Genomic DNA, 26,943 nt, shown 5'->3' on the forward strand with positions numbered 1-26,943 from the left:
GTGATGACTCGGTCATTTCAATGCAGTATTCATTTGAATAGAACAGGGTATTTAAGAACAAGAAATTTAATTAATACCGTGAATCCTGTTTCATTCTTCCCATACCGCTGTGTTCTTTGTAAATACCACCACAGCCCTCCCTAGCCAGATAATAATTGCTCAATTACCATTCATTTATTTGCTAACGTAAATTCCTCATACCATGTAGACATTTACGACACGTATGAGCTGTCAGCTGCTGAACATGTCTGACCTTTTCCAACTCTCCCATTCCAACTACATTTTGGAGAATCTCAACCCCACTCGATGTCCTAAAATCAACTCAGCATGTTTTGACCACAGATGACACTTTTTCAGTCTGATTGATTTGATTTGTAAATTTGTTTTGACATCATGGGATGGATTTTTTAATTGGATTTTTTAAATATATTAACCTGAGACCAGACTTTAATTTGTTATCTTTCTGCGGCCTGTGCTCTAATCTGTGTAATTCTAAGACAATTCTGGGCATTAGGTGATGGCCTCCTAAAATTCCTACTTGTTGACAGTGTTCAGTCTTAACTTGTGGCACACCAGTTATACAAAAGGGAGAAAAAGGTTTTGTGTTACAGTAAACAACTATTTATCAATATAATCACGTCATGTTTTTGAGAAACAAAACTTCTGATAACAGAAGATGTAGAAACAAATAAACGGATAAGTATGAAAGACACTGTCCATATATGTTATATCTTTGATTACAAACAGAGGGTGAAATTGTTTAGACCAAAATTCTGAACGCTTACCATTACTGTCCTGTTAACAGAATGAAAATAGAGGTTTTGTAATCACAAATATTAAAGCTGCGAGAAAACATACGTTACTACTTCTGAAAAATTGTTCTTCCATTCAATCCCTGAGGATGTGAACCTGAGTATGTGAAAATTGCTGCAAAAAAATATGCTAAATTTAAGAATGTTTATATTTCATGCTCCAACTCACAATCATACAAACCCTGGATGAAAATCTCTGGAAATGAATACAAGCAAATACAGCCTCCGATGTACTGAAGTTCAGTCTGAACTTCATGCCCTGAGTAATAAGCTCTCTTTCTCTTGTTGTTCTCTTTTGCAGAACCGTGACAGAATGGTTGACTGTATGAGCAAAGTCATGCTGCACACTGCCCTATCATGCTGGCAGCCTTTCCTGGGGCTGGCCCTGTTGGCCGTCTTGGTGAGCTCAGCCCTGGGATGTCCGGCCCGGTGCGACTGCTCGGCCCAGAGCAAGGCAGTCCTGTGTCACCGCAAGCGCCTGCCAGGCATCCCTGACGGCATCCCCATCGAGACCCGGATCCTGGACCTGAGCAAGAACAAACTGCAGGCCATCAACCCTGACGACTTTGCTGCCTTCCCTGGACTGGAGGACTTGGACCTGAGTGGGAATATCATCAGCTATGTGGAGCCGGGAGCCTTCAACGCCCTATTCAGCATGCACTCCCTTAGCCTCAAGAGCAACCGCATCAAGCTGATCCCCCTGGGCGTGTTCACGGGCCTGTCAAACCTCACGCGCCTGGACATCAGCGACAACAAGATCGTCATCCTGCTGGATTACATGTTCCAAGACCTGCACAATCTGAAGTTCCTGGAGGTGGGCGACAATGACCTGGTCTACATCTCCCACCGGGCCTTCAGTGGGCTGCTTGGTCTGGAGAGACTCACCCTGGAGAGATGCAACCTGACGGTGGTTCCCACCGAGGCGCTGTCTCACCTGCACAACCTGGTCAGCCTCCACCTGCGGCACCTGAGCATCAGCACCCTGCACCCCTTCTCTTTCAAGAAGCTGTTCCGGTTGCAGCACCTGGAGATCGACCACTGGCTGTCTCTGGACCTGGTGCCTGCCAACACGCTGCACGGTCTCAACCTGACCACCCTGTACATCACCAACACCAACCTGTCCAGCTTCCCCTACCAGGCCCTGAGACACCTCCCCTACCTGACGCACCTCAACCTATCCTACAACCGGATCCGGCACATCGAGGGGGGCTTGCTGACCGACCTAGTGCGTCTGCAGGAGCTGCACTTGGTCGGGGCCCAGCTCTCCACCGTCGAACCGTACGCCTTCCAGGGTCTCCGCTGGCTCCGAGTTCTGAACGTCTCCCACAACCGCTTGGACACGCTGGAGCGGGGCGTCTTCCAGGCGCCAGAGGCACTGCAGGCGCTGCTGATCGACGACAACCCCCTGGTCTGCGACTGCCGCCTTATGTGGATCTTGCAGAAGAGGCACTCCATGGTGTTCGGCGAGGCGCAGCCAGAGTGCAGCAACCCGGAGGGCATCCGCGGCAGACCTTTCAAGGAGTTCAAGGAGACCTTGCTGTCCTACTACATGACGTGCACCAAGCCAAAGATCCGGGAGAACAAGACCCAGGCAGTCACCGTAGACGAGGGCCAGCCGGCGAAGCTGTACTGCAGCGCGGAGGGAACCCCGAGGCCGGCCGTGTCATGGCTGTCCCCTCGTCGACGCCATCTCACCAACAAGAGCCATGGTAGAGTCACAGTCCACAACAATGGGACCCTGGAGATCAAGGCTGCAGAGGTGCATGACGGGGGCGTCTACCTGTGCATGGCGTCCAACTCTGCCGGGAACGACTCGCTGATGGTTTCCCTGGCAGTGAAAAGCCTCGGATCTCTCTACGCAAACAGGACCCAGTACTACACAGATCCTAGCAATACCACTGCCAATGGGACTTCCAACGTGACCTTCGGCTTGGACCTAAAGACAATTTTAGTGTCGACGGCGATGGGTTGTTTCACCTTCCTCGGAGTTGTCTTGTTCTGTTTCCTGCTGCTGTTTGTCTGGAGCCGGGGGAAAGGGAAGCATAAAAACAACATCGACATCGAATACGTCCCTCGTTCCAAGTCCAACGGCACTAATGTGGACAGCGCCGAGGTGCAGGCTGGTCCTCGGCACTTTAACATGAAAATGATCTAAGAAGACACGTGTGTGTGTGTGTGCGTCTGGAACTCTTGGGAATGTCCGAAGGATTACGTATTTTTATTAAAAGAATGGACCTCTGAGTTTCCTGCCACTGCAGGGATGACGTTACCGGACATGGAAACAGAAGGTTGTGGAGCCGTAAGAGGAAGCAGATCTCTGACTCCGGGCCTATGCGTTAAACACTGCAGACAGTGTTTGGATGTTGTGTAAAATGCCAGGACATCTGTTCTCGCACAGTTGCCATTGAGCTGTTTTAGCTCGGAAACTCACAAATGATCCGTATCACTATCCAGGGGACCTGAGAAGAATAGGGATCAATAATCTGCTTTTCAACATTTGTATGCCCAAAAAGAGCCCTTTGGTGTGAGGTTGTGATTTAAAGACACTAAAAGAACCGTGTACAGTACAAATTTGTATCTAAAGTATTACTCTTTGTTTAGTCTTGCACCATACTTATTCACCAAACAGATTAACAAATCCCAGCATAACTCTCTCTGCCCATGATCTGGCATACTTGTACGTAATGCTTTATTATGTGCATCTACGTATGTGCGTATTCATCAAGAACTGTTCATAGCAATACTCATGGGATACAACGTCAGTGAAAATCTAAATGGCCCCACCTAAGCAATTACTGTACCTTTTACTAATGAGTGTCCATGGATATAGGAAAGGGCTTTCATGGGATTGCAAGTTCACACTAGAGAGGATGTGCTCCAGTTACCCTAATTGACAGAGAGATATGAAAATATATGATTATTTATTATCATACGTGAAATAAAAAATAGATTTTATTTATGAAAATTGTTGAATGGGTTAACATAAGGGAACAATCTAACACTATTCAGGAACTATATAAACACTTTTGATGACCTTAAAGCTGACATTCCGGTCAGAAAATCTACATGGACCACATTTTTGTTCTAATCTTGTCTCTTTTTATTTATTTTACGGTAACCTTTGCCTGAAGGCAGGATACATGAGTCCATTTTACTACAGTGACGTTAACATCCTTTTTTCCCCCAGTAAGACATTTGGACTCTGTCGTGGTAGTTTCTCATTTTGTTGTTGAATCATTTAGATTGTGAAAGTTCAAAGTAAAAGAAAAAAAAATCATGTATGTGAAATAAATGAAGATTTATTTGTACAATTTAGCTTGTCTGCACATGAGTTACCACCAACTTCACTTCATTTTTAAGACAGTGGGAAGACATTCATGTTATAATGCAGCTGACAGGTTATTGAGGGTTAAGAAGATTTATTTTAATGTACCCGTAAAGATTAACCATTCACATATACAAAAGCATCAATTTCCTACTTTAGAAAGAATTAATGACTTAAATGCATGAATACTGACTGCATTGACAGCTAAAGAATATCATATGACTGTTATCAGATGGAACTGAATAATGTATTGCCTTTCAAGAGGCAAGACTTAGTTCCATTAGCATTACTGACATTGGTAACAGCCTCACTTCCTCAAGTATGGATGCATCTACTCAAAATGTGCTAGGTTGAATCCATATGACACCGTGTAAGTAGAAAATGTAAAAAAAGGTGGTAAATGTCAAATGCTACCTTTGAATATCGCACTTCTAAAATGCATCAAGGGGTGAATTCTTAGCAGACAGGAAATATGCTAATCATTAAAATCGTTGCCAATATCAAAGGATAAGTGAAAGGGCATAATGTCTGATCTCCAAGCTAAGTAAGCATTCTTTTGCAGGTACCGTGAATCAAGAGGATGAAGTGATCAGAAGCTAAATCTCCTGGAATGTTGTTCACCTTCTGACACAGCTCAAATGAACACACAGGGTCTACCTCACATCACTGAGTGGAGAGGGCCAATTCTAAGAGGGTTAAGTAGATAAAGAATTCAATGCCTTGAGAGATACATGACTGACTGTCTGCTAAGTAACTTCAAATGTTGATGTAAAATATTTAAATGTACATTACTGTAAATACTGTACATTATCTATAATTTTATTCTTATCAATTTTACTGAGCTGCATTGAAGCTATTTTTATGTTCTCCTTTACTGTCACATGACTTTTATTACGTAACCTTTGAGGTGTTACACTAGAATTATTGTTACGATAACTGCCAGATGGATAGCTTCTCGTTTATTAGCTATTTATACTGCAACATAAAGGTACAGCACTTTGTATGACCATAAAGAAGACTTCAGAGTTAACTGAGGTCTTCTCCAGATCAGAAACCATAGGCAGTAGAACCTTCCTGAACACACAAAAATAAGTTTGTAGGTCAGTGCCATCTGTTTTGGCAGAAAAGTCAGATCCACCAGATGAAACGATTCCTCCTCACTGAGGCCCTGACATGACCGCCTTTCTCCCTTCCCTCCCTTGTCACTTTCAGAGACTTAAGTGTCAACAGATAATTATTGTATGAAGACGTCTTCTCTAAAATGGTGCCCGCAGAACTGTGTCACTGCACCCCTGTGTCGCTCTGTCCTAAGTGCAGGCATCCACACAAAGTGTTGCCCTGAGAAATCCAACGATCTGAGCGAAACACAGCAGAAACAGAACTGCACCTACAATTCTCTCGAAGTTCTCTCTTTTGTTATGTTTCTTGCATCGTAAAAGCAGCGCTGTACGTACTACCTCACTATAAAAGAAACCACACGATTCCTCCTGTATGCCAGAAGCTCCTTGTGGTTGAGTACTTGTTAAATATTTGTTTTCATGTGCATTTGTGCCTGAATCGTATCATTTGTGAACACTGTGATCGATAAACTACATTTTCCCCCTAGGGTCATTCTGAAGGTCTTCAGCCAAGAACAGGAACTCCATCAACCATCATCCACAAACTCCAGGACATGCCCTTCATGCTGCAACATTTCCCTGCAGATCTGCCTTTTTTATACTTAAATTTGCACATTCGCAATTTAATTTCACAGGTGTGCCATCCGGACGAACTGCCTTGAAGCGACCCAATTCAAATCTTCAGAAGGAACGTTGAAAGACAGGACACAGACAGCGTGTCGTTAGAATAACCCTTTGTTGCCTTCATGCGTGTTAAACAAGCCCGACCATATGAATTACCCCCGTGGGCATACCAGAATGGATCCAGGAATAATCTTCTCTGGGTGAAGGCAAATGGATGCATGTATGGAAGAGGAGGGGGAGCAGTGCGAGGAGGTGTTTGCAGGCCTTGACATCAAATGCTTGAGTGGCGCTGGCAGTTTCAGCCGTCAGGGCAGATGTGAGTGGTGCTGTATGCTTTCATTAGGTTTAGCTTTCATACTCTCCCCAGTGATGCTGCAGTCTGCCAAATGAGTTCCCTGGCGATCCGACTCCTGTTCCACTCCTCTATCCCACAAATGGTTGCAGCGTTGCAAAATGTGAGTCTGTGTCTGTGTAAGTGTAATCCTCTTTGATGCACATGCATGCTCTTCAGCACACAAATGTGAGCGTGAGATACACATAGTTGGACGCTGACTCATTAACAGCATTAACAGACAAAAACAGGCATCCTGTGTACACACCAATATCTCAAATCTGAAAAGCCTGTTGTGGTTTTCTATCACTTCATCTATTTTCTCATCAACTGATTTACTGGGGTGTGAAGAAAAAGATTACTCTTATCCGTATATACTGTATTTAAGCACTCAGTCACGGAAACCCTCAGTTCGCCCTTAAGTTCTCCCAGTTATTCAAAGCAGTGCGATATAGGGCAGCGGTCCTTAACCATAGACAGGTCTAGCACAATTCTTCAAGCATAGAAAACAATGTCACAAGGATAGTGGCAGTGTGAGGAAAACATAATTAGCCATAAACTTCCACCATCCACAGTGACTGATATCTTCTCTCGAAGCCAACAGTCAATATTTCTTTGTTAGTGTGAGGTGCTAGTCTATAATTAGGTCCTTGCCCTTTCTGTAAAAGACCGTAATAAACATAAATTCCTCACAACTAATCATTTGTTTAATGATGTATGGACCATTGAATATGAGATAATGGACACCAGACACAGTTTTTGTATTTATGTAAGTGAAAAATCTATATTTTTCAGGAAAATAAACAGCAGTTTTATTTCACTTACATACTCACTTATAGCAGTTCATGTTGTTTAATTGTAACTTGTTTTAACTGCATGCTCTTATGGTTCTTCCCTTTAGCACTTACTTTGGTTGTTCACAATGTGTGCTTCATGTTTTGGCTACTCGCGTTTTGTGGCTATCTTGTTGTTATGATCAGTGACCTATGCACTTTGTAAAGCTCTCTCTTGGAAGTCGCTTTGGATAAAAGCGTCTGCTAAATGAATAAATGTAAATGTAAATGTACATACAGTCAGTAAAAAACTAGGCTATGCATGTTAACCAATTCCATCAATGACCCAAAACAATGAATTTATGCAAAAAGGTCTAGCCATCTTACTTTGAATGTTGAAATGTAGATGTAAGGGATGATGTACAGCCAGTCGCTCTGCTCTTCCATGTAGCTATACCTATCCAGTAGTACTGTATAGTATAGTCATACAGTATAGGGGGAACTGTCAGGGCCCTCTAGGCCCTAGGGCCTAATATATTCTAAAAATATTTATTTTTAAAGTAATCTGTTCGAATTTTATTTTATCAATTCATAATTTGACTAAAGTGAATGTTTCTGAAATAAACCCTTCAATGCTGCCTATTCAGTTTGGGTTGGAATGTGAAAAGAAAAAAAAAAACTTGTCACCCTTTCAGAATGACAAGTTCCGCCCACTGTGGGAAACGCCAAAGACATAATAAAGAGTAGACGCTGCATCAACCGCTACTGCCTACTGGCGCTGACGAGCCGCGGGGCCACCATCTTGGAACGGTCCCCCGCTCCACTCAGTGTTATCTGTTTGGCAGGTGCAATGAGCTGTCAGCGGATTTAGTGAATCATACCTCACTGAATATCCTACCGAACTGATTTTCACGCGTTTTTTTTTTTGTTGTTGCTGCAAAGGTCATACATGTTGCTATGAGACAGGACATGGTTATTCTATTGACAAAATACATCCAATAGTATGGTAATGTTAAATCTTACTTGTGAAAAGTAATCCCCCGAGCCCTGTTTGCGATGGTCCGCCGATTTGAGCTGCTGCACAGTGTTGACATCTTGTTTATTATGCTGTTATGGAACTAGGAGTAGACTATGCCCGGTCCAAGATGGCGGGCGCATTTCTTGCTTTATTATGTCTACAGGGAACGAGATCACAAGCTAATAAACTAGCTAACGTTAGCTTGTTCGTTCACTTCATTTTAGGAGGACATTTTAAATTAAAAGCAAAGGATCAGTTGCATGACCCAGCCATCAACCAATTCATCCAAAAGGACAGGAAAATGGACTTTGTTTTCAAGTAAAGATCATCAAAGGTAGGCTATGTTATTTCAAAACCTTTCGGCTGCCGTGCCAACTGATTTGATTCCGGGCCACCGATGCCACTGTTGTGTAGCCCTAGCCTAGCCTAGATGTTATAGTGTTGTGCAGAATGACCGGTCAATCGGTAGGCTAAATATACCAACGCAACGTCATTATGCACAATTACTGTAAATAGTGCCGCAAGGGCTGGTTAAAATAGTGAGTAATGACCAACACAATTTCATGTAGGCCTAATGCTGTGTGCTTGCTGTATCATGTTTTTTCCTGACCCCAATTAGCTATAATTGGGGTCAGGAAAAGGGCCAAAATGTAAGAGTCACGGTTCGCTATAAGTATGCAGAGGGTAGAGGTATACCTACTGAACCAGAAATATTTGTAGCACCTTCAAGTTAAAAACTAAAACAGACTGTAGAGATTACGGTTAAAAAATTGCTTTGTCAAACACGGAACATGTTCTTTGTGAATTCAATTCATAATAAATGTCACTAGGGAACCTGGGAAATATATATATATATGCTATATTCGTTGCTTTCATCTTTAGCTTTTTAAATCCAACGGCACAGACACCCAGGAGCACCTGGCTCCACGTGCGGTAAGTGACTTTCCCGTGTAGGGGGGGAAATTTGAGAAGACACCTGCGCCCCAGGTACACCACAGGAGGGGAATGTCATCACAACACTAAGTGAAGATCAAAGCCGTACCAGTGGGCTTTGTTATATTCAGTCAAGTTGTCCCTTGATGTTGTCAAAAGTCTTATTTTCCGTGGTGCTCCGTTCTGAGGGCGGGAGGAGGAGAGAGAGACCCGCAGAGACGCAGACACTAATCTGAGTTTCGGCTGTCATAGTTTTTGCTACACGTTGTCGCTAAATCTTCATTCGATTACATAATAATCCATGCAAATTCTTTATTTCACTCACACAGCTGTTTAGTTGAAGTGTTCTGACTGGGAAAATCCTTTGAGGTGAATTCCAGAGTAGCAGAATAAGTATTTATTTATTTTCTTGTGATTTATTCTATAATATTAATTCACTTGTTGTGTGTCTACTTCAATAACCCCCAAAAATTAGAAAAACGGATAGATGTGTAGCTACTTATGATTGGTTATGATGCTCTGATATTAGACATTCTATCAAAGTGCTTCCATAGAACTCTCACTCACGGCATCATTTCAACTCTTGTTAAGTACTTGCCATCAAGTCTTAATTTTCCGATGCACAGTATTCCTTAAATGTGACAGTTTGTATCATTGAGGAAAATGAAAAGTGGAGGGAGCTTTTACAGGAGGCCTAACAATGTAGAAGCAGGACTGACTCATCATGCAAAGCCATACATCCATCTGTATATCTATATTTTACCTTTCACTGAATACAAATAGGGGGATGTGTTTGTATGAGAGCGGAGGACTGCAGTCACAGCTATTTCTAAAGAGCTTGTCTTCAAACAGTGTTTTTCCTCGTCTAAAGCCTGATAATTTTGCACTAATGCAGACAGGGACTGAAGCAGAGCTTTGAAGCCACAGACTGAAAACCCTAACAAGATATAATTTTGTCATCATTAACGTAATCATATACTTTACCTGCCGCCAGATCTCTATTATTAGCACCAAACAGTGTTCCCAGTGTCATTCTGAAATGTGAAGGTGTTACCTGTGAACAGATTCAGTCCTTGGGTGGCACAACATTGAAGCAGAAGTGTGGATGAAAACAGTTTACATTAGCCTATTCTTAAGTGTGGGTTTTAAAACATTTAAAGGCATGCCATCCTCTTAACTGAATTCAAACACACAATTTGTTATGGCCTTAGTGTTTAATAGGACAGCTGTGTGCCCCCCAGCCACTGAGAACATTCAGGATGCAGCCAGCATATTCCACCCTGAGATGTAGTGCATAGTGAACTAAGATTTATGGGAAGCAGTTAAACTTAACCATGTCAAGTTATGAATGTTGGGCTGTAAACCCAAGCGATTTAATCCATGGGTTTTTATCAGGGTGGAGCAGTTCATTCATTAAAGGGGATGATTTATGATGTCAGATCCCTTTTAGAAGAAGCTACCCCTTCATTTTACCAAGGTGGTTTGACCCGAGGATAGAGAGGAATAGCTGCTATTTTCGACGTGCTACGTCTCCTTTAAGACAAGGAGTATCCTGTTGTATATTCCACTGCCATGCACAGAAAGCATCCTCTCTTTCTAGAATTACACACATTTTGGGACAGGATAACCCTAGCAAAAGCAGATTCAAAATATATCTTATTCAATATGACAGTAGGTTACTAAGCCATGTCAAGATCCATTTTTGATGGGATTATTTTAATAACATAAATAAATAAATGATGTGTCTCATTATTTTAGTTCAACTTGTATATAGGACACGAAAACATGGTGTACCTGGAAAATGTTCTGTATAAAACAATGCTACTCTTCATCACAGGGTCATTTCTCACTGGCAGACAGTTCACCCATATGTTGATTATGTACACACCATCAGCTTACACTGACGTCTACAACGCCCCCAGGAGAAGATCTCTGACACAGTCCTAGACAGCACGTTGAGACAGTGTGTTTGTTAACTGTAGAGATATCTCTCACGGTTGCTTCCCCATCAATAGAGCTCTAGAGAAGTTATATTGATATTGGTCTGATGACGATGCAGCAAAAGCAATTTTGCACTGCTTTGGTTTAGTCAAAAGAACCATTAAACTGTCCTACAGTGAATAGGAGTTTTTTTTCTTTCTATCTGTTGTGCTGTGAAATTTCTGTTTAATGCCACACTGTGATCTCTGGAGTGATGCAATACCAATGCAACATAATTGATAATAATATGCTGTTGTACTGGACTACATAATTGTGTCCAAAACCAATTTCAGCAATATAACTTTGCACCTTACCAAAACTTTTCAAAAGTACTTTACAACTTTGAATGTTAGTTACAGCAATTTTATAGCGTTTAAGGTAGCATGCATTACTGTATTTTCCTGACTTCGTTTCCGTGGCTCAAACTCATTTCTTTTGGATTTCCTTTTGGACCCATTCATCTTAATTCTTACTCACCAGATCTTGAGGTGCTCATTTTCGTAAAATCAAAACAGCACTATTCATTTCTTCCAATCTTTTCTTAGGTTCTCCATTTTCTTAATCAGGCCAGATTAAAGAAACCCCTTGAGGGGTTTGAAGTGCATATGAGTTATTCATAAAAATCGGAACTGCATTTGACACCTACAGCTCGTGTTAAAATAGGATAGGAACACTTATGCAATGTAGCTGAGCAGGTTACTGCATGAAGACAGATTGGATGGCTATCTACCATCTGAATGTACCGTCTAAAGGCTCTTAGTGATTTGTAAAAGCAAACATTATCCTTTGTCATGTGACACAGTGCAGCATGAATATATTTGGAAAGGAAGTGGGAGGATATCGAGGACAATATATTACAGTTTTTGTTCATTCAGTTAAAGGTTTTTTGTGATTACTTCACACATTAAGGCAGCCCCAGGGCATAGAGGGGGTGGTAGCTGGCTTCAGAATCCTTAAAGATGATACTTCATTGAACTGCTCAGCGCAATTAAACACAAAATGACAAAATTATACACTGACAATGAACATGTACATGCAAGAAATATATATTAACGAGGAAAAATTTCTTAATTAGAGCAAAGATCCTGAGATGGTGTTAGAGAGTGTGGTTTGTAAGCATTACAGATGATGATTCATGAAAAACCTCTCCCTTCCAGAATATCTTTAATGTTTTTTGGGGGGTTCGTTTTCTTCTACCTCCACAGTCGCCGTGTTTGAATGAATCATCAGGAGGCCATAAGCTTCCGTCTGGTCTTCCTGACATTTAGCTGACGTGCATCTTGCCACTGGGTCACTTTGCCTTGACACCAATACAGTTGGAAACAATTATATTGTCTGGTTACAACATGGTTCTTGCCAGAGTTTCCTTTTTCCAACAAGTCAGAGGAGGATAAAATTGGCTTTTGTAATATCATTTCCCACACACTCTCAACGTGTGGTCCGGATAATTATTTGACATTTATGACTGAATGTGTGACATTTGCTTTCTGCCAATCCCGCACTGAAGTTTGCTGTGAAGCAAGCTGGCTGTGCCCAGACGCTCTCCAGGCATGAGCCTGTCAGTTGGAGCTGGGAGTCGGAGGGCCTTGAAGGTGTTGAAGGAGAGTCCTTCTCACATCCTCTGATAAATCCGGATAATTCCTGCTCCTCCATAGTGCGTGCGTGCTGTAATCACATGGTATAAGGCATTCTTCTCCTTGTGGGACAAGTGTTTGATTGGATCCCACTGTGGTCTGTAGTTCAGACAGTGAGAAGTGACGTATGGGAAATGACTTGAGTGCTCTCTCCGTGGTGCTGAAGGCAGGAGTCACAAACTCGGTCTGCCATGACAACGGGGCATGGTCTGTGTCACTGTCCGTGGTGCTAGTCTGTATTCAAAGGCAATCGCACCATGCGATCATTCAAAACGTATTTCAAAGCATGGAAACCTTGAATGAAACATTACGGGCTGGATTGCTCCGGTTATTACGTGACATTTTTGCAATGCTATGGCCTGTAATTACTGTACAAAGTCAATTTTGCAATATAGCAGTTCTAATGTGGCCATGAGTTCAACAAGCAATCGGGAGTCTGTCTTCAGCTGTCTCTTCAAACAATTCAATAACGATGAAATTCCTTCTTGTTCCGGCAAGTCCCAATAACCCTAACCTCCCTCTCTATGACAAGTCAACATTACAAGACCAAAGTGCCCTGGAGTGTTGATATATAGATCACAGGAGATTAAATAAATCTGTTCTTCCAGGGTTTATGGTGAGTTTCTGACAGAACCAAGTAATCCGTCGTCAGATAAAAAATGAAAACAGGGTTTGTATTAAGAGAGACGTTGATTGATTAAGATTAGAAACAGATGAAGATGGAGGCAGGACAAATATATTACAGGATTGAAGGACAAATTATTGATTTGTCCTTGTGCTGTCAAGGTCATTGAAATTACAATGTAATTAAAGTTGTTTCATGAGTCCACTGTAGTGTGGTCAGTCAGATAAGACGGTCTTGAAAGGTACGTCAGGGGAGATAGCACTTATATTTGTCTGTGGATGTGTCACATGGTCTACAGAAGACAGAGAGAGTAGTATTGTAGTAAACAATAAACACACCAGATAATAGAATATATGTCTAGAAGAACCTTATCCTACAACCACTGTAAGTTACAAATGACATAATATCATCAAGTTAGACGTTGCATGTTGATTTTCTTTAGGTCAGTAAACCTGTAATTCCCATAAATTGGTTTATCTATTTATAGTAAATGTGTGTAGATTTCTATATCCATTTAAACAAATCCATCCAGGTATAATTAGATTGGATGATCAACTCCACCAGTAGTTTACAGCTGCATTTGGACAAGAGGTGTTTCTGTTTAAACAGTTTTTATTGTTTCTTTGTATTTTGTTCAAATGAGACTATGTATGTACATTGACAAAGGTCAATGATGAATTATCTCTCTCTTTCAATTAAGACTTTTATATACAAATAATAATTTTCTTGGGCATGCACTGTTTTCATTCTTCAGACTCTTCTCACAGGAGGCAGAGTCATCCAAAAGATCTTACCACCCTCATCATCTGCTATCTGTTTCTGGGTTTATCATTAGTTTTATTGTCAGTGCATCTAGTCTTCTATGTCACTGTCAGTCACTCACAGTAACAAAGAACATGTGTTCTTAGGTAAAGGTTTAAAGGATCTATTCACTGTCATGTCCTTTTTCGTCAGTTTAGATGAAGGTGGGGAATTACTGTACTTTATGACGTTCCTAGACACAAGCACTTAAACAAACTACTTGTTAAAGAAGGAAGTTTGAACTGACATATTTACATTTAGCAGACGCTCTTATCCAGAGCGACATACAGTAAGTACAGGGACATTCCCCCTGAGGCAAGTAGGGTGAAGTGCCTTGCCCAAGGACACAACGTCAGTTGGCATGACCGGGAATCGAACTGGCAACCTTCGGATTACTAGCCCGATTCCCTCACCGCTCAGCTACTCCCTATATTTGACAACATTGTGTGAGCAATGGCTCTGTTATCAGCTCATGAGGAAACAAAGTCACATGAAAAAAAAAAAAAAAATCTTTGGGTTGACTAACCAGAAAATGCAATTCAGCTCCAGATTTGTCCCTGTGAAATCTGGACTAATCATTCTGGGAAGCAACACAAGTAATAAGCCAATATTTCTATTGTGAGAGGAAGCACAAAGACAATGCCAGTCATAGCATGCTAGTGTTTTTGTGTTGTTGGACCGGTTTGAAGCTTCCTTTGTCTGTGAAACTTCCTTTGACCATCATCCTTCAAGTCAACAAATCGGATGCTGTGACAAGACACATTCAAAAGTAATCGTCACATAAACTGTCGTCTGGGCCCTGACTCTGGAGCTGACTAGCAGGTCTGGCTAGCCATGGGACTAACCGAACCAGCTAGGCCACACCTTGTCTGTGATCTCCTGACAGTCCTGTTTGCCCGGCAGCTAACCCTCTGCAGCCAGCACGGTTCCTCTAAACCCTGAGGGCTGGCCAGTCAATGAACTGCATGAAGCCAGAGATCCTGACACAAACAGATTTAAAGGAGGTGGAGAGTCAGAGGAAGCCGGCTTCTCTGTGCTGCAGGGCTCTAGCGACTGCACCCACAGGCTACAGATGAAGAGAGCAGCATCTTCCATCGCACTGTCCGATTAGCCAAAAAGATGAAGCCTCTCGTTTTGTCAGAATCTTGGGGAGTGGAATTAGAGGCAACTCATTTCCTGTCATCCGCTTTGGAAGAATGTTATTGTTGTTTCCGAATTATTAAGCAGCTTATCTGGGTATGCATTCACTTGTGTGTTATTGTTTGGGGGGTATTCTGTGTTGCCTGCAGTAAGCGCACAGTGTTCGAGGTACGAAAATACAAGAGGCTCAGTATTGTTTTACACTCCAGAGAACATGTCAGAATGGATGGTTTGAACAATTTTAAATGTTCAATTCACAACAAGCTCAATTTGCTAAATATATTGACAGAGACCACAAATTTAATTGAAAACATATTTGCATAATTAATCACAGCTGTACTGTGTCATCATGTTATTGGCCACAAAAAACAGCAGCTTGTTTTTTTAACCTCAATTCTTTTCCTTTGTGCCTGGAGTTTACTGCAAGAAGGACTCAATATGCCTGCATGATGCAGGTGCAGAAAAGTAGGCTCTCTCTTCTCAATCCTTTTAGGGAATAGTCTTACTCAAATGCCAACAACCTGAGATGCAATCAGCAGACATCTTCGCCTTAAATTAGATAAATTACCGACAAACAATACAAAAAATCACCTCAAGCTGACTAACGACTTCCCATGATCCTCTCTGGTTGTCTCCCACGAATACTGTAGGGGAGGCGGAGGGTGGCGGAGGGGGAGAGGTGGGGGTGGAGAGTGATGGGGTGCATGTGTCTGCTGTTCCTTTCTCAGTCTTATTGCTCTCTCCTCTGACATTGCAATATTATCTCAAGCTGCAGGCCTCTGAGCACAACTTGTAAATAATACAGAACGCTGGACAGAAGCCTGTGAGGCCAGGGCTAAGCTCAGTCTTATTTGGCTTTCATTGTGCTATGAGTTCATTACTCCTCATCTCCCCCGGCAGAAGGCAGCCAGTTAAATTTATTTTTACCACATTGTTTAATTTTGCCATAAAAGCCAGATTAGCATTGAGGAAAATGCCCTGTTGCCCTTGTTTGGGTACACCATTATTACGTTTGCCCTTCGCCACCACCCATCAACCTCTGCTCCACCTCAAGGTTCAGGAAACAGTCAGTGTGTCTCTGTGTGTGTGTGTGTGTGTGTGTGTGTGTGTGTGTGTGTGTGTTTGAGTGAATGAATGAGTAGAAAACATAACATTTGTTTTCGTCTTGCATTGTACTTGTATAGCACAAAAACAGGGTTTACAGTATACAGTTGCCTTTTGGAAAGTTGCACTAGTTTACAAGATCAGAATTGAGTTCATGAACAGCATCAACAGTAAAAGCACTAAAAATAACCCATAAATGATGATAGAAATATGGTGTTTCTTTATAATATCTATAAAACCCTGTCACATGGAAATCCTTCTAAAACAAAGCAGTGACATGCTATGGTGTATTTAGCTGCTGTCCTGCCTCTCATCCATGATGCACAGCTGTCTGGTTCTCCAAGAGGGCGACGCACCCAACCTTGTGTCAGTATTGATTCAATCAGGCGGCTCTGAAGGCTGTCAAGTGTCCTCTGGTTGGCTGAGACACGCGCCAGCTCAGCGACAGACTCGGGCGAGGGAGCAGTTACATCCAATCCAACATGTCACAATCATTTTCCCCCATTGAAGCACCTAACTCGACCCTCAACTCGTAATTTCTATGCTCGCCTTTCACTCCAGTAAATATTTCAAAGAGAACATTGGGACAGTAAGCGTGAGCTGAGAAAAGGGTTGCGAACGTCACAACATCTGTGTTTGCTCACTGCAACTCGAATTTCAATTATAACTCAACACAGCATTCACAGCTATTTTTTGGTGTATCAAAAAATTCATGATGAGACAGCTTTGGGGCTGTCTTCGGCAACACCCTTACCTGCATCTCTACCTGCAGTCATTAGTACAGAGTCAGTGCTTTTATTTTTAGGGATTTAGTGTTGAGAAGTGAAGGACACAGTGAGGAGGTTTCTGTTCTCGACTGTCAACTTCAGTGGATCTCCAGAATAACAAAGCAATTATTTCCTCTTGTTTACTCTTTCGTGGCATAAAAGAAACAACAGATTAAAAAAAAAGTTTTTACACCAACTTTGCAATTAAATTAGGGATATATCGCTCAAGATCCACATAATGAGGAGTGGCCATTCTTTTCCAAGATGTTTCCACTGTGTATTATTATTTTAATCAGAAAAAGTAAGGATGGAAATGTAATATTGAAATGTCAAAGCTAGTACGTTTTAATTGAAAACTGCAACTAACAGTAAAAGGTCTAGTAACTTTCATAAGATTGACAAAAGCTTAAAAGATGTTACTTTATTATAATGCTAGTAAGCTTAGCTATATATAAATAATTACAAACCATCTGGAAATTGTGGTACTTTGAAATAAACACCAAATGTCTCATCATGCTGTGGTCTCAAGAGGGATCTTTCCAGCTCTAGGCTGTCATTCATTGGACTCAAGACACAGTCCACTCAGTCCAGCTTGCCAACAACTAACTGTCAGATATGTGAAAAAAATACTTGACCAAGCTGACTGAATAAATACCATCTTCTCTCGCAAAGATGAAGCTTTGTGAATCAATCCATAACATCACAAATGTCATAGTAATGACACCTCCGTTCTACTTTTATTCCTCCAGCACAGTCCTCTAACTTCAAGTTGCCCCATATCAATTTAACATGTACTTAGAATAAATAAATACAAATTGCAGTAATCCTTGTGTCAAAATCTTTTACACCTTAAATTAGGTATTTAAAGCAGGTGGCTGTGTGGTACACAGTGAGCAAGGTTGATAAGCAGACTTGTTTTTACCAGAGGAGGAACATTGACATGGTCTAATGACAGGAATTGGTCTTAAAGAGCTTACGTCAACAACTCCAACGTCATGGCACACCGCGGCACATAATGGCACACCATGCTATGTCTTTTTTGGGAACAGTCAGTTCACTGTGGCATCAAACTACCTTGTCCAGACCCTACCAGGAATATCCCTTTGAAATTAAATGTCCACAGTTGTCCTGTCAGGTCTCAAGCTTATTTAAAGGAACTATGAAAATAGTCACACGCTAAAATACATTAAAAAAAAAAACTCTAGCATTCGTGACGCCACCGAAGTCATGAAATGAAAACACTGTGTCTTGCTGTTTCCGCTTGCAGTGCTTCACCACAAGGCAACGTTGGATTTGAAATCACACGAACTGCAGTGAGGGGCTGGAGGAGCTTTATACAGCCCGACTCCTAGACTCCCTTCACAGCCACATGCTGGCTGTCTTTTTGAGCTCTTAATGGCCCAATTATCGCAGCTCTGGAGCAGATCAATGGAGACCTGCCAGGCTAGACTCCACACAATGGGAGGTGGGGAAGGTGTGACAAGATGCTCCGAGACCCTTTGAGAGAGGTGACAGCCTCGGCTAGCTACGTGGAAGTCTGTCTTTCTCCAGAGCAGTGGCTGTGACAAAACCCTGTCCACAGAATGGGCTCCACTCGTTTTTTTGTACATCAGACACAATGGTTCTATCAGATCCAGTTCGTGTCCCTGTGAGCAGCGCTGTGTGTCTCTGGACAATGTTCTGTCAGCCTGGTAGCGTCGGAGGAGGAGTGAGAGTGGATAAATCACATGTGGAACATCCATACAGTCGTGCCAATAATTGCAAGTTGCAAGATTGTGTGTATCTGAAGATGGACTCCACTGGATGGGCTTTGAACTCAGGCGTCTGACTCAGTACTAATGTGTAAATATCTGGTTACACCGTACAGTACTGCATGTGTAAATACCTGGCTACACCGTACAGTACTGCATGTGTAAATACCTGGCTACACCGTACAGAACTGATGTGTAAAACCTGGTTACACCATACAGTACTGCATGTGTAAATACCTGGCTACACCGTACAGAACTGATGTGTAAATACCTGGCTACACCGTACAGTATTGCATGTGTAAATACCTGGCTACACCGTACAGAACTGATGTGTAAAACCTGGTTACACCGTACAGTACTGCATGTGTAAATACCTGGCTACACCGTACAGTACTGCATGTGTAAATACCTGGCTACACCGTACAGTACTGCATGTGTAAATACCTGGCTACACCGTACAGAACTGATGTGTAAAACCTGGTTACACCATACAGTACTGCATGTGTAAATACCTGGTTACACCGTACAGCAATGCACGTGCACTGTTCACATAGTTGAAGAAACAGTTGTAGATTTTCTCATTTCCTATCAGAGTTTAGCGTCGCACCCCAAAATATTTGCAAGATAATGTGGTGTATGAGTAATGCTCTGCTTTAGTGTTGTACAACCACTGTACAGTAGCTGATTGGAACAGTATCACACCTTGATAAAAGACCGTACGATTACAGTATCTTAATCAGCAGTGAAGTTTAGCAGGCTCTTGTATCCAAGCACACACGGGGGCTTTGAACCTTGATCCACAGTCATATGCTTTAACCACTGAGCTAAACTCATCCCACCCCCCTGTATTTATATCGTTAGACAACCAGTTGTGTCTTCCTTGTGTTCCTTGAGCTGAACGAAGGCTCTAGTTACCAGGGTTACTCCATGTGATGGGAGATTTTGTGGTTTCTGTAGGTCATCATGATCCGTCCTCCCCTTGTCACAGCTAACAGGGGGACTCTCAAAGACCGAGCAGGAGTCATCTCATTCAGGCTTCCTGATGGGAGCGATGGTTCTGGGTGAAAAGACCTGTGGGGACTAATCCAAAATGAATAACATCTGGAAAGATGCTATTGTTTGATAACCGGAGCCTGGTGAGGACATCTCTCTCTCGCTAGTGGGAAATCCTTTCAGCCTCCGGAGGAATCTTAGATTCCAGATGGTTCTCTCTTGGGCGAGTCACTCTGTCAGTGGACGGTGTTTTTTTTGTGTCTGGTCAATTGATCTGAATATAACAAATATTTTTAATGTTTTGGGTTTGGACTATGGTTAGCACTGTTATTTATGAATGTCCTTCATGAACATACATGATTGATCGATGGTGGTTTTCATCCAGGGCGTAGGTGACTGATCTCAAGGTAACAGCAAGGTTACATCTCATTTCTGTTGTGGCACTGATATATTTGACACTTTAATATTTGTCCTGCGGTCTTTTGTCATCTTTTTACTCAAGCATGTCCTCATCTTGTATTTAACACACGCATAAACAAGTCTTACTTTACAAGTGAATATTCTCATGTTTCAAACAACTGCTACTAAACACCCCTTGGGAAAACATCTGTTAATCATTTTCGGGAATATGCCAGCTAAATGTGTCCAGATGTGTCTCAATTAGTCGTTAGCACAAAAAGACCAATGAGGGAGTGTTTTCATACTGCATGTCATAGAGATAAAGTAATACAGTCTGGACCTTTCCTTCCTCCGTAGCGATGGGTGTTCCCTAGGAGATTATGGTCTAATACTGTCAGGGTTATAAAAGGATGTGAGGAATAGTAAGTAAAATTAATTTGTAATTGTGTGTAAAATATTTCAGACAAACAAAAATACTTTTCCATTGCACATCCGTTCCACATTCAGTTCCTGTCTGTAAAATGTGGCGGCGGGGGGGGGGGGGGGGGGGGGGGTGTTAGGGTTGGGGGGGGGGGGGGGGGGGGGGAGGCATTCGCATGCCAAGCCAGACCCTCCTTTTTTATTGGAAGTGTAATTGAGAGATGGGCTTAATCAGAGAGGCGCAATCACGGAGTGAAGAGACCTGGCACAAATAACTGCGCAGAGTTGGCCAACCAAACTCTTCTTTCTAGTGCCAGGCAATTCTCATCAATGAAACAGACGCTTTTCCCGTGGATGGACTGATGCATAATACACTTCAAAATATCGCTCCCTACAACGAACGGCTTTCTGTGTTGATTTTATATTCTACTGGAAACTTTTTTTCACATTTGAAATCTGCTTTTTTCTTTCTATATTTGGTTTTCTCCTGAGTTTACATTAATTAGTTAAGACAAGCTTCTGGTTATTTTTTTATAAACATTTTTATAAACCCTGATAACTACTTCCTGTTTCGTCTTTGTTATGATCCTTCTCTCCTTTTTTGATGTTCCTTTGAAAGTGGGAACATGAATAAAAGAGATTAGCAACATCAGAACAGAGGAGTCTGACGCTGTAATTGTCCACAACTGTTAATAGTGGCGCTTCTTAATTATTGCAGTAGTTTCACAAGAAACCACTTGTGTTGACGAGGATATGGGCAGCGGTTGGGATTTGAATACTGTCTCTTTGAATGGTAGGAATGTCAGATAGTGTGAAGGATACGGATGGCTGCTGGGCTGTTGGTTTTCGTAAGCACACACACACAGCCAGAAATCAACTTCAAAATCAAATCAAGATGTATTTGTATAGCCCTTTTTACAAGCAATATAACAGAGGGCTTCACATACGCCCATAGAACTGCCCGTCAACCAATCTACACCCTCAAGGAAGACAAGAAAAAAATCCCAGAAGAAGTCACTAGAGGAAAAAAATTGCTGAAAATTGACTTAACATAGTCATACAGCAGGGAAGTGTCAATGGGTGTTGAAACCAACTTGAACAGTAATTGTTCTCACATGCAGTACAGTTGAGAAATATACCTTGAAATGAAAGAACTAGCTGTAGCAGAGACTATACCCCCTCCTCTCCTTGCCCTCACCTCACCACAACTGTCATCAACTTTCATAGGGAACCTTTAAATTAAATTGAATGATTTAATAGTTCAACATTAATTAACATCATCCAATCCTTACTGCTCTGGTGGGATGTTATCTCTAATTGTTTTGAATTAAAAATATCTTTACTTCCAGACAGTAGAAGGTGAACTGCCCAACATCATCAGAGTTACACCAGCGCCTTGACGCGTTTCTTGATTAAGTGAGTCGACCGGCCCCAGGGGGAGATCCGCCTCTCCTGTTGACCCCCCGACGTGTCATCAGCGATAATCTCTACAAGTGTTTGACAGGAGGCCTTGCTTTCATCGGACAAACGCTTTCAGGTTTCCCCCCCGCCACCCTCATCCCACATTTCTCAGCAGGGCCGCTGAAGGTTTTTAAATGAGGTCCGGCTCACCTAGCGACTGAAGATTGCAGGTGAGAGGGAGAGAACTGCCAAAAGAAACAATGTTTTCAGATGTCTAGATCTTGGATTTGCACGTAGCAGCAGCCTACGCTGTCTGCTCTACTTAGGGCCATGTATCCTTGCTCTTGCTAAGTCATGACTCTGAGAGTTTAGCTAATCCTGAACAAACGTGAGATATTTATAACCATTGCAGCGTACTCAATAGTGTAACAAAAACATAATAACAGTGTAAGTGTATAAGCATAACAACATAAGTGTATAAGCAAAATAATAACAGTGTAATAACAATGAAACAGAGATGGGAAGTAACAAACTCACATGCAAATTAAAACTAAAGTAACAAGCCTGGTTTGAAAATGTAAGAAGTAGAAAGTACATATTTGTGTAAAAGATGGCCTACAAGGAGTGAAAGTAAAATAAAAGTTGTCAGAAAAATGAACAGTGAAGTAAAGTACTGATACTTAAGTACAGTAAAAAAGTATTTGTAAGCTACTTCGTTCTCTGGATATATTTGTAAATCCAAAGCTGTGATGGCAAAGGACGGTGACAGATTGTCATGATGCTTGGTCACCTTATCGCAATAGTCCTTTTGACTAAAGACTTCAAGCTGGAAGATCCTTTCTGAGACAGGCTTTTCAGAGAACTGTGACCTAACTGTTAGCATTAGCAAGCCCAAGAATATATAGCGAGATATATATATATATATATATATATATATATATATATATAACGAGATATAGGATGTAGAATGAGCGATATCAGCAAATCCATGGTCTCTCTGTTGGTCAAATAAATTTAAGGATATCTCCTCCTTGTCAGTGCTGTAGTTTTGAGTTTAGTTTATCAGTATGCTAATACTGAGATTATACTGTTGTTTATTTAGATTTACAGTCACATCGAGTCTTGAAAGATTATCTATCCGCTCTCCAGGCACAAGCGTGTGTGTAAAAGCGTGTCCATTTTCACACACAATTTTAACTCAGGCACAGTTTCCACCCTCCCCACACATCTGACTTTAGACTTGATCGTCGTCCAAATCAATATTCCATCAGACAAACACGCAGGTTATCGCTGTTCGTTGAGATGGGTGCAGAGTGCAGACGGGGAGGAGGGCTGTGAAGGGGCTGCTACACAGGCCAGTAGCCGTGACCTGTGGTAATAAGCGTGTGATGAATCTGGACCGACCCTGGGCTTCCCCGGGCACAGCAGTACATTCAAGATGGAGGAAATTAAAGACTTGTAATTATGCTGTCCTGTGGGGCTGTGGCGATGACAGAGAGATATTCATCAAAGCCCACTGCAGCAGGTGCACCCGCCACATGCTCGCCCTGATTCATCGTCAACAGCCCCGTCTCCTTCAACGCTTCTCCACCGCTCTCCTCTTTGTTTTCATCAAGAAGTTATTTTTATTTTCATTGCCCGCTGACATGATATATATGATAATTCCTTCTTTATTTATTTTTTACACAGCGTATAGACTGCCACTGGTGTTGTGGTGGGTTGAGTGTAGTAGGCTAATTCATGCACAGGCATTCTGAGGCATATTGAGCTTTCTCAACCAGCAGATGCCTCCAAATATCTCATTTGGGAGTCTTGCCAGAATGGAAAACAGTCTTGTGTCTGCCCCAGTTTCCTCAGCACTATGAAATAATTCATGATGAAATCAAACTTATCGAGGATACAGCCAGAGGTGGCTACTGCTACAACTGATATAACTTTAGTGTAAACTGTATTCATTTGTGGGAAACTTAAATCATTACTTGCACTTGCTCTCAAGTGTCAAGTCTGAACTACTAGAAAAGCCTCCTGGTGTGACTTATAAGCAAAGCTGCAAGATGTCTATTTTAAAACCCTTTTTATTAACAAATCATAGTTTGGGTAATAAAAGAGTAATCATTGACTGCATCAGTGTTGTCATATAGTTGCCATCATGTAATGATTAATGCACAAAGCATTACAATTTCATCGGAACGTTTTTATGTTAGAATTTAGTTCAGTTCACTTTTGCAGATTGTTGTTGTTTCATTATTGTTAATATCTTATAATAATTATTGTGTGTATGTATATGAGAATCACATGATTATTTTCATCATTAATGTCACAAGCTGCACTATGCTCATGTTCTTAATTAACATGACGAGATCCGAAAATGACACTGAGGGTGAAATGATCCATCCTCACTAATGGAGGAGTAAATTCAGATGAGTTCTGGATTATAAAGTATTTTTAATCTGCAGATTGGAAGAGAAACCTAGATCTCTGACAACACCAGGCTTAGGTCTCAATCATATCTCTCAGCTCTGAAGGCCAGAGGACGGTGTTTACAGTGAAAAGAGAAAAACAAAGATAACACACAGCCAATTGGTGTTTGTTATATAAGCAGGCAGGTACATCATAGCGCTGTGACAGTAGGAACACATGTATGGATAATAAGACAGAATATATTAATACATAATAAGGTAATAGCTGATCTACTGATTGTGATTATCATCAGCACATAGGAAATCTCATGTCTTCCACTAGGGTCACTCTTGAAGCACTTGTAACATTAGACCCTTTCATAACAATGCTACTTTCGGATCGACAAGGACCTGAGTCAGAATCCTTCCCTCTGACTGTCATGACTTATAATTGGATCGAGTCTGACACAGCTGCATGTTTCTATGCCTACCCTCGACACCTAGGCTCCTAGCTTGGCTCTGGTCCTGCAAAACAGTTTCACTTTAAAAACACTAAAATCTTTCCAGAAGAACTTTGAAATTAGTTTTCTTTCTCGGATTTTAAATGAAGACAATTCGCCTTATTATTTTTTTCCTCCCTAAGAGGCCTTGTGTTGAGATTGTATTCTCCCTTTGGACAGTGGCTCTACCACGACAACACTGAATATCTTAACTGTGCCTTGGATATTAGAAAAATACTAAGCCTAGCCTGGACATCTCTAAAGACATTAAGGTTACATAAAATCAATTATGCACAGGATAGCGTAGGGGGTGAATACCCCACCCACCTCCATCCCTATAACCCTCTCTTCAGCCAAACCAGAGCCATTAGAGGTGGGTTAAATTAATTACTGCCCCATTAGTCATAAACTCAATACCTTACGGGTGAGATAAGTGGGAAACGGGATATAAGCACTATGGAAAGGCAGTATAAATCTGCTGTGGACTTTGGTTTCTTTCATCAAGAACACAAATGTTAGCACATATCTGTGAGTGCCTCCGCCTCCAACCAGGATATGTGGGTCAGGTAAACCTTAAATGGGGTTTGACGCACAAAGGTCAGGGAGAGTAATTTGCAGGCTGGGCCCCTATGGGGCTCAGTGACCTATTCTTGATGAGGTCCTCTTCTCTTCCTGCCTGAACACTTCCTGTCTTTAATCAGAGAGCCCGTTCTTTTAATAAAGCCACTTTAAGCTTAATTTCCCTTACAGTGTATTTGTGCTCTGTAATATATCTACAAATAGCAGTGGAGGAGAGGGCAAGAAATCTCCTGACATCCTTTTTTTTTGTTTACCTGGATGACTATGCACTAGAGATCTATAATTAACCGTGAAGGACTTTCTTCAAGATTATGTTACGAAAGAGTTTTTGACCTTTAGCTTATTGACTAACCCGATGTCTGCGTGGAAAACAGAATGTGCCTTCTGTGACATCACGTGCCTTCTGTGACATCACATGCCTTCTGTGACATCACGTGCCTTCTGTGACATCATGCGTCGAACCAGTCCTTTGATGTCAACCAGCAAATTAAGGCTTGTATCATAAGTGCTCAAATAATTTGAGTCACCCCCCCACCACCACCCCAAAGACAGACTTTTTGCAGCCACCCACTGTTGTCTGATTTCAACCAATAAAGAGGATTCTCTTTGTTGGAATAAAGGTCCTTTGATCAGGTTTTCTTTCTCTCCTACCAATTCCTTCCATCTCGTTTGGCTAGCCCTTTAGCTCTGATATTACTTTATATTGGTCTGTCCTACAATCCTTTGAGAAAATTACATTTCAATATCTTCACAAAGAGCTCTCTTGCTGCCATGCAGCAAATCGTCAAACACACAACAAGAGTGTAGAGAATCAGAGCAGTGGAAAACAGATGATATAAGTGTTTTCAGTCTGGTGTCTTTTCTCTTTTGAACACATCTTTTTCGGTTGTCACAACACACACAGCAAGACACAGCTTCTGTTGTTGCAGAAGCTATTAGATCTTTTTAGACGTTCCAAGTTATTATCCTTTCTCTGCGGTAGGTCAGTGCTTATTTCTCCTCTGGTTGGTACCGTCTCTGCTGGTGTAACCTGTGGATTTCCAACAGAGGAGGTGCAAACATACACAGCTCAGAAAATTAACTGAAAACCTGGGGAAGGTTTTCCTTTATGGAAGACTTTCAACTGTCGAGCTGTTAGTTTATGACCCATCCTTTAAGGGTTTGTCATGTCCACAACAAAGATTGTTCCTCTATAACTCTCGGCCCTTTTCTCTCCCTCTCTTCTTCTCTCTTTCTTTCTCCTCGCTCTCCCCTGTCTTGTCTGTCGCTCCCTTTCTCAGATGGACAATATTAGGTGCATAATGGCTGTTCTCCATCTCTTTCTCACCAGGCTCTGGGAAATGTTCTTCAGCTGTAGTCTTGCAAAAAACGATAATTGATCAACGTGACTGATCTGTAGGGATTCACCTACCTATTCAGTCTTCAGATTCAATGTTCCAGGGAAAATATTTCCTACTGTCTACCATTCCCATTCAAAGACTATTTTTCATAGCCTCACACTGAAACACTGTTGTGG

The 26,943-nt window shown here is 41.8% G+C and overlaps 1 protein-coding gene across 1 annotated transcript; it reads left to right on the forward strand.

Moving 5' to 3' along the window:
* Positions 1-1,113: 1,113 nt before the first annotated feature.
* On the forward strand, positions 1,114-3,193 carry lingo2 (leucine rich repeat and Ig domain containing 2). The gene has a single exon (XM_067247897.1). It carries the CDS (start codon positions 1,126-1,128, stop codon positions 2,965-2,967), a length of 1,842 nt encoding a protein of 613 aa, XP_067103998.1. The 5' UTR covers positions 1,114-1,125; the 3' UTR covers positions 2,968-3,193.
* Positions 3,194-26,943: the final 23,750 nt, after the last annotated feature.

Source organism: Osmerus mordax, chromosome 12, assembly GCF_038355195.1.
Source record: "Osmerus mordax isolate fOsmMor3 chromosome 12, fOsmMor3.pri, whole genome shotgun sequence".
Taxonomy (NCBI): Eukaryota; Metazoa; Chordata; class Actinopteri; order Osmeriformes; family Osmeridae; genus Osmerus; species Osmerus mordax.